Source organism: Arachis ipaensis, chromosome B3 (genome assembly GCF_059453495.1).
Source record: "Arachis ipaensis isolate K30076 ecotype BB chromosome B3, ASM5945349v1, whole genome shotgun sequence".
Taxonomy (NCBI): Eukaryota; Viridiplantae; Streptophyta; class Magnoliopsida; order Fabales; family Fabaceae; genus Arachis; species Arachis ipaensis.
In genome coordinates this window covers 11,908,711-11,919,749 of record NC_142438.1, presented here as the reverse complement: position 1 = coordinate 11,919,749, position 11,039 = coordinate 11,908,711, and the positions used below count along the sequence as shown (strand labels likewise).

General features: G+C 34.6%; 1 protein-coding gene and 1 pseudogene across 1 annotated transcript; one reads left to right on the top strand and one right to left on the bottom strand.

The window, feature by feature from the left end:
* The first annotated feature begins 2,270 nt into the window (after positions 1-2,270).
* On the top strand, positions 2,271-3,452 carry LOC107632458 (uncharacterized; annotated as a pseudogene).
* A 3,023-nt stretch (positions 3,453-6,475) lies between these two features.
* LOC148569855 (uncharacterized) lies at positions 6,476-10,710 on the bottom strand. Its single transcript, XM_088506676.1, has 2 exons — positions 8,974-10,710; positions 6,476-8,374 (listed from the first exon to the last, which is right to left on the bottom strand). The coding sequence occupies exons 1-2, from the start codon at positions 10,708-10,710 to the stop codon at positions 6,476-6,478; spliced, it is 3,636 nt and encodes a 1,211-aa protein (XP_088362802.1).
* Between the last annotated feature and the right edge of the window lie 329 nt (positions 10,711-11,039).

Below are 11,039 nucleotides of genomic sequence, written 5' to 3'. Positions count from 1 at the left end.
TTTATTTAAAAATTTTAAATTTACACTAGCTAATTAAAAAACTCTATTTAAAAATTTAAAATTTAAAATTCTAATACTAATTCCTAATTAAGTGGCTTCTTAACCATTTTGATTTTTAAATTTAAATTTTTTTATTTGTCACATTTATAATTTTTTTTCTATTTACTTCGTTTACATTATTATTTTTTAGATTATCTCAACACAACAATAGAAGTACTTTCATCTTTTTCTCTCTTTTTACTTATAAGTTATTCATTTTCAATCTCTTTATTTAAGAAAATGAAAAAAAAAAAGATTTTAACTATAAGTTAAATTTATTGATCTGAGATTAAACTTATATTTATTTGAAAAAAGATACTTTTATAAAAAAATATATATTATTTTCTGTAAAATATGTTTACGTAACTAAATAAATGAGAATAAAAAAAAAATTAAAGCAGCCATTGAAAATAAAACCTGTGCGATTTTACATAGACATAATTAAGAAGATACTAAGTTCATATTCTATTTGGTAAGTTAGACATGAGAAAAAATTGTAAAAAAATTAGTGTCTCAAGTTAAAAATTAGTGTTTCAACATTTTAGAGAGATACAAAATACATGTTTTTAATGGGTGTTTGTGTATGACTATGCCTTCCATCATTTTTATCTCAGTAAACAAATATCTATATTTTGATGGACATGTATACAAAAAACAAACGTTGTCATATGTGTACTACTTTATTTTTTTTAATAATATAAAAAATTTGATAATAAAAATGTATTATGTATAATGTATATATATTTTTAATTGGATAAAAAATTTATTTATTTAATATTTTTAGGTATATATTGAAAGATGCAAGAAGTTCAAAGAGAAGCAAGATTATATTGAAGAGAAAATTGATATTAAAAGACAAAGAAGATACAAAGTGAAGCACAATTCAAGGTAGATTTTATATAAAAAAATAAATTAATTATTTTATCATTTTTGTTTTTAGGTTAGAATAATATATTTTTTTTATTTGGTATTTTTAAGTATGTCAGTTCTATATATTTAGTTTTTATTGGGTATACAAAATAACTAACATGTCATGAGTATTTTGGCCGAATGAAAGCCCATAAAATACAATATTTTCTATATATTATTTAGCTATAGACAAGTAATAAATTATTAATTTACATTGTCTTCGTAATATGTTACTAAATTTATTTATGAAAAAATTACAGAAAATTTGAGCGATAGTTCCAATAGTGTGCATTTTCAATCGGTGTTGTCGAACATTACAAATAGCATTAATACAGATTTATTTTTGGATAATTTTTTTTGGAACATGCACTTTGGTATATGCAAAATAATTATTATAGATTCATGGGAGTACACAAATCGAATTAGATTGCAAAGGGATGCAAGACTGAATAGGAAGACTATGCTACTTCAAAAGAGACATAGTAAGATAAGCATGATAGATTGTAATTATCACAAAGCTAAAATTTTACTTCTTTTATCTTTAATACTACCTTCATAATATATATATTCATAATTCAGCTGATTCAAACATTTAACATATATTCATTTTTCTTTTTTTATAATATAAAGTACTTGATGTATTATCTCTAATGATTACAGGAGCAAGTACATCTAATTCAAATTTAGATACTAAAGACTTAGAAGAAGTGTGCATAGCTGAAAAAGAAAGACACCTGATACAAAGAAAAACATTCTTGAAGGAATTGACTATAAATCTTTCAAAATTTTTTGAAGAAGTTGAGGATATTACTGAAAATACGACTATATTAGATGATTCTGTGCAAATTGAATACCCAGCCATATTCGATATTGCTGAGAATACAGGTAATTTAAGAAGTAGCAATATCAGTACTTTATTATTTACTATTATTATGCTTTTTATAAATAAAAAATTATCGTTTAGTGTTCAAGTTTTAAAATTCAAACTAAGATATGGTTATATATTATAATTTTTGTATTTGAACATTGATTTATTGTAATTCTTATTGTTTAATTAACGTGCATGTAAAACTTAAATCTTGAGGTTGTCAGAATGAAATTGTATTATATGATCTCATCTTTTTAATCCATAAATTGCATTCTTCGGTAATCTTTTATAAATATTATTTTTATACTTAACATGGTGAAAGAAAGGTATATTTTTATATAAAGTATTTGTTGCAGATATAACTGAAACAATTTATTATCTTGGTGATTATTAGATGTGATAGATATTGGTGACCCAGAATTTTTTTGTCGGCATTGCGAAGCCATGATGTGATATGAGGAGAGATCAGAGAAGTCCAAAACAGGATCCAATTTTGAGTTCTCAATATGTTGTATGCGAGGGAAGGTACAACTGCCGTTTTGAAGCACTTGATCGGACGCTCAGGGATCTTATGTCAGTTACCGATCAACATAAGACACATCAACCATTTGGTAGTAAGATTGTTGTTCTAGGAGGTGATTTCAGACAGATACTTCCGGTGATTCCGAAAGGAAGTAGACACGATATATTGGCATCCGCTATTAACTCATCCCATCTGTGGTCATTTTGTAAGGTTCTGAAACTGCATACGAATATGAGGCTTATAATGTCTTCTTCGGATCAAGATGAAGGTGAAATGAAGAGATTTGCTAATTGGATACTTGATGTTGGAAATAGAAATATTGGTTCTGTTGTTGGTGTTGAATCAGAAGTTGAAATTTCAGATGATCTATTGATTACAACTACTGATGACCTTTTCTCTCATTTGGTAGACTTTGCATATCCAAATTTGTTGCAAAATATGTCAGATTACAGGTATTTTCAGAGTAGGACAATTCTTGCACCCACGGTTGAGAGTGTCAAGAAGGTAAACGATTTTGTCTTGACAATCTTTCCAGGGATAGAAAAGGAGTATTTGAGCTCTGACGCTACATGTCAAGCTGATGAGAATGAAGATGTACAACAAGAGTGGTTCACACTAGAGTTCCTAAATGACATCAAATGTTCGAGACTACCCAATCACAAGTTGACTTTGAAGCCAGGAGTCGCTGTAATGCTACTGTAAAACATAGACCAGCCTTCAGGTTTATGCAACGGGACAAGATTAATAGTTAACGAACTTGGCAGCAACGTAATTGGAGCGACGGTAGTGACCGGTAGAAATATTAGAGATAAAGTGTACATTCTAAGAATGAACTTGATCCCTTCAGATTCAGGATTGCCATTTAAGTTCCAACGGAGACAATTTTCATTAACAGTATGCTTTGCAATGACCATTAACATGAGTCAGGGTCAATCATTATCACATGTACGGCTTTATTTGCCAAAATTAGTGTTCACCCATGGACAACTTTATGTTGCTTTGTCAAGAGTTAAGAGTCGCAGTGGCCTCAGGGTTTTAATTCTAGACGAAGACGGCAATCCAAAGTCATCAACAACAAATGTCGTGTTCAAAGAGGTTTTTAATAATATTTAGGTAAGAATAATATTATTTTCATTTTAATAGCATGTTATGATTTACACTTTTGTACAAATATTTACTATAGATATAACTAAGAGTTAAGTACTGTTTTCGTCCCTAAGGTCTGAGGGGAAAATCAAATTCGTCCCCGACTTTTTTTTGTTATTAAAATCATCCCCAACGTTGTAAAACGTTATAAAATCATCCTTTACTACTTCAATTTTATTATTTTGACAACCCTTTATAATTAATAAAAATAATATTAAAAAAACAAAACAACACCCTCCCCCCCTTCCCACCCCCCCAACCCGAACCCAAATCCTGCATCTCTTCAGTTTCTTCTCTCTCAGCTCCTCATCCCCTTCTTCTTACCCTTCCTCCTACCCATTTTTTCGAACCCCCTCCCAACCACAACCTCAATTCTTCTTCTTTCTCTTTCCGCCACCGTACCATCTCCGCCCCCGCCTTCTTTTCTACCTTCTTCTCCCTGATGAGGTCCACAACCTCGCCGCCCAGTCCCACATCGCCGTCTCCGTCGACAGCAAAACGCACCAAATCAGCGAGTCCAATCTTGTGAGCGTTGCAAGAGGTCACTGCCATGGACAGTGAAGAAGTCAGTGACTCTGTCCCTGCGATTGGTTTGCAAGGCGTGAACGACGAAGAAGCGGAGAAGAGAAGTTGATGATCTTATCAACGTGGAAGCCCTTTCCAAGATCGGTTCGGAGCTCAGAGTCGTAGGATTGGAGAGTGTTGGTGAAGCCTCGGAAGACGTAATGCATGTTCTCTATTAGCAGAGAAAGCGTGGATTGGTGGTGTTTGGCTATTTTAGGGGGTTTTGGATTCATCTTCGTTCCTCTTTTCTTCGTTCATCCTTTTTGTTTTTGAAGAACATAAATATTTTTTTTAATTCTTTTTAATTTCTGTGGTTGCTGATTTTGGATTTGAAGTGCAATTGATGATTGTTGAATTGTTGTCAAATTTAAATTTTAGTGATTTATTTTGTGGTTGTTGTTGCTGCTGAATTTGTTATTGTTGAATTTGCTGGATTTGTTGTTGTTGCTGGTGAAGAAGAGAAGAAGAATTGTTGTTGCTAGATTTAGTTGTTGCTGTTGCTAAAGGAGAGAAGAAGAATTGGAGTTTTTTGGGTGGGGGAGGTGGAGGGGGAGGGGGAGGAAGGGAGAGTCCGAAAAGAGCAGAAGGAAGCTGAATTTGTTATTGTTGAATTTGCTGGATTTGTTGTTGTTGCTGGTGAAGAAGAGAAGATAAATTGTTGTTGTTAGATTTAGTTGTTGCTGTTGTTGAAGAAGAGAAGAAGAATTGGAGTTTTTTAGGTGGGAGAGGGGGAGGAAGGGGGAATCCAAAAAGAGCAGAAGGAAAGGGATGGGAAAGGAAGAAACATCGAGGATGGGGATGGGGATGGGGATGGAGATGGAGATGGGGATAGGGGTGGGAGTGGGGTGGGGGGAGGGTTTTTTGTTTTTGTTTTTTTTTTAATATTATTTTTATTAATTATAAAGGGTAATTTGGTCAAGATAATAAAATTAAAGTAGTAAATGATGATTTTATAACGTTTTGTAACGTTGGGGATGATTTTAATAACAAAAAAAAGTCGGAAACGAATTTAATTTTCGCCCCAGACCTTAGGGATGAAAACAGTATTTAACCCTATAACTAATTTATCTATAACTCTTTTTTCAAATTTGAAATGAAATGTGTAACAAGGAGCACAACATCCTATGCCAATTGCTTTTCTAACGAAGTTAGTAAGATACTAGGTTGTCGATAAATTTTTATTAGCTTTTTGATATAAAATTTAGGGTAAAATTAACATGCTATTATTACAGTTATATATGTTCTTATTTTTTTATGTCTCCTTCCTTATAGTTCAAGAATATTATAAACTTTAAACTCTTCTATTTATATTTTACTTTGAATAAAGATAAAACAACATATTTAACACGTTTATTATATAACGACGTATACTAAATTTAAAAAATATATAGTTATAAAATATTATTTTAATTTAACTTATCAAATTTAAATATAAACCCGTGCATAACACTAGTTGATATACAAATATTTGTTATACTTAAAATAATAAATAAGGAATAACTCAATGGTGTAAGTTTCTACAATATCTAAAAGATACAATGTACTGTTGTTATGACGGTTTGTTTGTTTCCGAGCAATATTCAAACCAAATGGTTTGTAATAGTATAGAAAAAATAATTAATAATATATTATTAACTATTAATATATTAAATTTATATATATATATATATTCATGTATATAAATAATTTGGTTGAATTTGATTAAATAAATCACTTAGTTATAGAGATTTATTCTTTTTATAATTTTTGATGAGTTTGGAAAACTTAAAATTATTGTTGTTGCAGTGGTGAAGCGTTCAGGAAGAGAATGGAAGAACTTCACAGGATGGGAATTGTGACCAGAGAGCAATAAAAGTTTTCTCACAGTCTCAAAGACTCATTCTTTATTGATCAGGGTTTTCTTCACTTATTTTACAGCTGGTTACAACTATTAATATAACAACAATTAGTCTCCTAACTAATTATATTTATAATTAACTCAGCTACTAACTACACTAACAAGTTACTCCACGTGTTTACTCATGTGACACCCCCTCTCAAGCTAGAATCGATGCTCTCCATCATTCTCAGCTTGCTCAAACATTGCTGAAACTGGTTAGGAGCCAGTGCTTTTGTCAATGTGTCTGCCACTTGATTGTGAGTGGAGATGGGTAGCAACTTTGTGACTTGCTCTTGCCATTTGTCTCTCACAATGTGACAATCCATCTCTATATGTTTGGTTCTCTCATGGAATACGGGATTAGCGGCAATATGCAATGCAGATTGGCTATCACAGTATATTCCAATGGGTCTTTCAAGCCTTATTCTCAGATCTTGCAGCACATAAGTGATCTACTGTGCCTCCCGTATAGCCATTGCTAGAGCTCTATATTCAGCCTCACATGAAGAATTGGCGACTTGGCGACTGTACTTTGTTTCTTACTTTTTTAGGACACAATTGAAGTGCCAATGAAAAAGTAGTAGCCTGAGGTTGATCTCCTTGTATCTGAACAAGTTCTCCAATCGCTGTCCGAAAAACCAGTGGGTGTTAAATCTGTGTCGGCTGCAAACATCAGCCCTTTGGTTGGTGTTCCTCTTAAGTATTTCAAAACTCTCAATGCTGCTTCAAAGTGTATGTTTGTGGGACAATCCAGGTATTGACTTAGTCTCCCAACAGCATATCCAATTTCTGTCCTAGTATTGGTCAAATAGATCAGTTTTCCAATCAGCTTCCTATACTCTGTATTAGACTGCAACGGATTTTCTGAATTCTTGGTCAATTTGATGGTGTAGTCCATTGGTGTTGCTACTAGCTTGGCATTTAGTAGGTTATAATCCTTCAAGAGATCGAGGCAGTATTTCTTTTGATTCACCATGATCCCCCTCTTGCTTCGAATCACCTCCAAGGCAAGAAAGAACTTGAGTTCACCAATGTCTTTGATCTTAAACAAAAGATGCAAATGCTGTTTGATGAAGCTTATCTCTGCCATGTCATCCCCTGAAACAATTAGATCATCAACATATACTAGTATAACTGTGAAACCAGATTTTGTAGATTTGGTAAAGAGGCTATAGTCACTTCGAGACTGACAGTAACCAATCGAGAGAAGAGTGGAAGTGAGCTTAGTGTTCCACCACCTGCTGGCTTGTTTTAAACCATAAAGGGAACGATCTAACTTGCATACCAGTCCCGGGTCAGAGAGGAACAGTCCAGGAGGAGGCTTCATATAGACCTCTTCAACAAGATCCCCATGTAAGAAGGCTGTGTTGACATCCAATTGATGCACGAACCAGCCTTTGACTGCTGCTATGGCAAGTAGGATTCGAAGGGTTGTCATCTTCACAACTGGGCTAAATGTTTCAAGATAGTCCACCCCAGCCGTCTGGGTGAAGCCCTGTGCCACTAATCTGGTCTTGTGGCGTTCCACCGTTCCATCAGCATTGAGTTTCAATTTAAACACCCATCTGTAGCCTACAGTCCTTTTTCCAGCCGGAAGATGTGTTAGAGTCCAAGTCTTATTTTCTTTTAGAGCATTTAACTCCACATTGATTGCTTCTTGCCATTTTAGATCAGTGACAGCTTCAGCATAGCATTTGGGTTCAATGTGTTTTGGCTGAAAGGTGACTTGATTGGCAAATTCAATGGAGGATGGACATAATGGAATGAGTGGTAAAGCTGAATCTGGTATGGCGGATTCAAACAATAGCAGGGTGGAATGTTCAAAGAAATTTTGTTTTAAATCATGAATAATGTCAAACTGATGTTCAAAAAAAGTTTCATGAAGACATTGTGAAAAATGAGTTGTGCTGAAATCTGGTGTAGCTAATAGAGCTGATGAAGTAGTCATGCATTGAAAATCCGCAAGGTATGCTGGTTTTCTTGTCTCCCTAGTGGACCTTCTTAAAGGTTGCATAATGGGAGTGTGTGATGGAATAGGAATATTAGTATGAGAGGATGCTGATGGTGCTTGATCTAAGGATGGGAACCTAGATGCAGTTTGCTGTTGTGATCCTGGTTGTGTGTGTGATTGTTGAATTTCAATGCACAAGGGATCATCAAATGTATGCAAATCATGTATGCAAAAGTCTGGGTGTGTCTCAATCTCAACTTTCTCATTTTGTACAGCTTCCTGTACTGTAAAAGGTAAAACGAATTCATAGAAAATGGTGTTCCTTGAAATGAAGATATCTCTACTGCTAAGGTCATACAGTAAATGTCCTTTAACTCCTTCCTTTATACCAAGATAGACACACTTTCTAGCCCTCTTATCCAATTTTCTTCTATGATTCACTAGTGTAGATGCATACACCAAACATCCAAAGATTCTTAGATATGAAATATCCGGCTGTTTATCATATAATAATTGATATGGTGAGACGTTTTTTAAAATACTGCTGGGAATTCTATTCATCAAGTGAACTGAATGTGCCACAGCATAATTCCAAAAATTTTTGGGCAAGTTGGAGTGAAACATCAGTGCTCTTGTTATTTCTAGAATATGCTGATGTTTCCTCTCAACTATTCCATTTTGTTGAGGCGTCTCGACGCATGATGTTTGATGTATGATTCCTTTAGTGCATAGAAAGCATTAAGTTTGAATTCGGGTCCATTGTCCGTTCTAATCTTCTTGATAGTGATACCAAATTAGGTTTCAATTAATTTAACAAAATTTTTAACTAATTCAGCACCTTCACTTTTTCCTTTCATGAAATAAATCCAAGTGAATCTACTTTTATCTTCTACTATGGTTAAGAAATATTTAAAACCAGAAATTGATACAGTGTTTATTGGACCCCAAATGTCAATATGCACAACATCAAATCTGTTCTTACTTTGTGTAATTCTTGGTACAAAGAAATTTATTTTTTGCTTTGCATAGTGACAAGAGTCACATGGCTTATTACAACTAGAAAATTGTAAATCAGTGTATGTCTTTTGCATCACCTTTATTCTATGATTTGGCAAATGCCCTAACCTAAGATGCCACAATGCAGAATGGTCAGGATATGATGATTTTGATGTGTGTGTATTGATGCATGCTGAATTTGATGTCACATGAGTAAACACGTGCAGTAACTTGTTAGAGTAGTTAGTAGCTGCAACAGGTTGAAAATTTTCAAATGCATACAATCCACTTCTCTGTTTAGCTACACCAACTGTCTTCAATGTTTTCTTTTCCTGGATTGCACAACCATTTTCATCAAAAATCAGTTGACATTCAGAATCCATAGTTAATTTTGAAACCGATATCAAATTGAATTTAAAAGTTGGAATGTAAAACACATTAAACAATTGTAAATTATTAAGAAAAAAGACATTTCCTGCTAGTGTTGCAATTGTTCTAGTTCCATCAGGCATGTTAATGATCACAGGGTTAATTTTATAAATTCTGTGGAAGGATTTGTGTGAGTAAGCTACATGGTTGGTGGCACCTGAGTCAATAACCCAGGACCTTGGGCTAAAAACAGAAAGTGACATGATGTAGGATATACCTTTGTTGGATGGGAGAGTGGTGGTGCTGATTTGATTGATGCTATGCCTTGGTTGAGATTCTTGGTTTTGCAGGAGAGCAAGCAATGCTTCCCTCTGCTCTAAAGTAAAATGAGGCTCAGACCTATCATCCATCTCTCTCTGGGACTGCACCTGCATGTTGCTGTCTTCATAATCATCTTCAGCAACTATGTTGTTAAATGAGCTCTGATTGTTCTTGAGATTGGGAGGATATCCATGCTTCTTGTAACATACGTCAATTAAGTGGCCTAACTTTCCACAGTAGGTACATTGTTTTTGACCTCTTCCCCCTCTGCCTCTGCCCCCTCTGCCTCTCATATTTCCATTATTGACCTCGCTTCTCAAATTCGCATTACTGCTTCTTGCATTCACCATCAGTGCATTGCTATCCAGAGTTTCAAGCATGTTTAGTTGTCTTTCTTGTTGCAAAATGGAGGCAAACACAGATTCTAACTTCGGCATGGGATTCATCATAATGAGTTGTGATCTCACAGTGGCGAATTGATCACTTAATCCTCTCAAGAACCTTACCACTTGGGATTCTTCTCTATAATTTCTCATGATACTTAGCTTGCAAGTACACCTATCAATGCATCTGGAACAGTTTGGTACAGGGCAAAAGTTCTCTAATTCTTCCCAGATTATTTTCAATTGCGTGTAATAATCTGTCACAGATAGTTCTCCCTTCTTGCTTGCATACATCTCTTCTTCCGATTCAGCAATCTTGTACATATCTCCTTGGCAGTAGCGTTGTTTCAGTTCTCTCCATAGTTCTTCCGCCGAGTTGATCCAAATGACACTTTTAGCTATGTTAAGACTTAATGAGTGGTTGATCCAAGAAACCACGAATGTGTTGCATCTTTCCCACGCATCAAACAGTGGATCTTTTTGTGTTGGTCGCTGAAGTGAACCATCTATGAACCTGATCTTGTTCTTTCCTCTCAAGGCTCTCCACATTGCTCTTTCCCAAACTTGATAATTGTTGTGTTCTAATGCAATAGGAATTAGGGTTGTTCCTGAACGGTCTCCAAGATGCAAGAAATATGGACTTGAGGGATCTAATGCTGGATTCTGCTGGTTTCTACTTGAATTCGACTGTATCTGATTTAGCTGACTCAGAAGATTTGTTAGCGTTTGCAGATCGATTGTTGGATTCGCCTCTGATGCCATTTGCGACTGACGTTGGAATTCACAATTAATTGCGTAATCTTCTTCCCAAGACTCGCTAATCGAAAATGGTTACCTGAATCTTGAATCTTGTTCAGACAACACAGATCTCATTAGTCTCTATTGTTTGAGTCTCAAAGGAAGAGAAGAAAGTAGTAGAACAGAAAGAAAGTAGACGAAGAATGAGAGAAGATTCAGAAAAGAGAAGGGAAAATCCAGCAGAAAAGAAAGGGGGAAAAACTGCAGTAGTGAAATTCAACGAAGTTTCTATCGATTCATCCTTTTTGAAGCTTAATTCCTCACTGATTTCTTCCTTCCACGCTCACCGTACC

Coding starts and splice junctions, on each gene's coding strand:
- LOC148569855 (XM_088506676.1), bottom strand. CDS start 10,710: ATGGCATCAGAGGCGAATCCAACAATCGATCTGCAAACGCTAACAAAT. Junction 8,375..8,973: donor TGCCAAATCATAGAATAAAG/GTGATGCAAAAG, acceptor TATGATAAACAG/CCGGATATTTCATATCTAAG.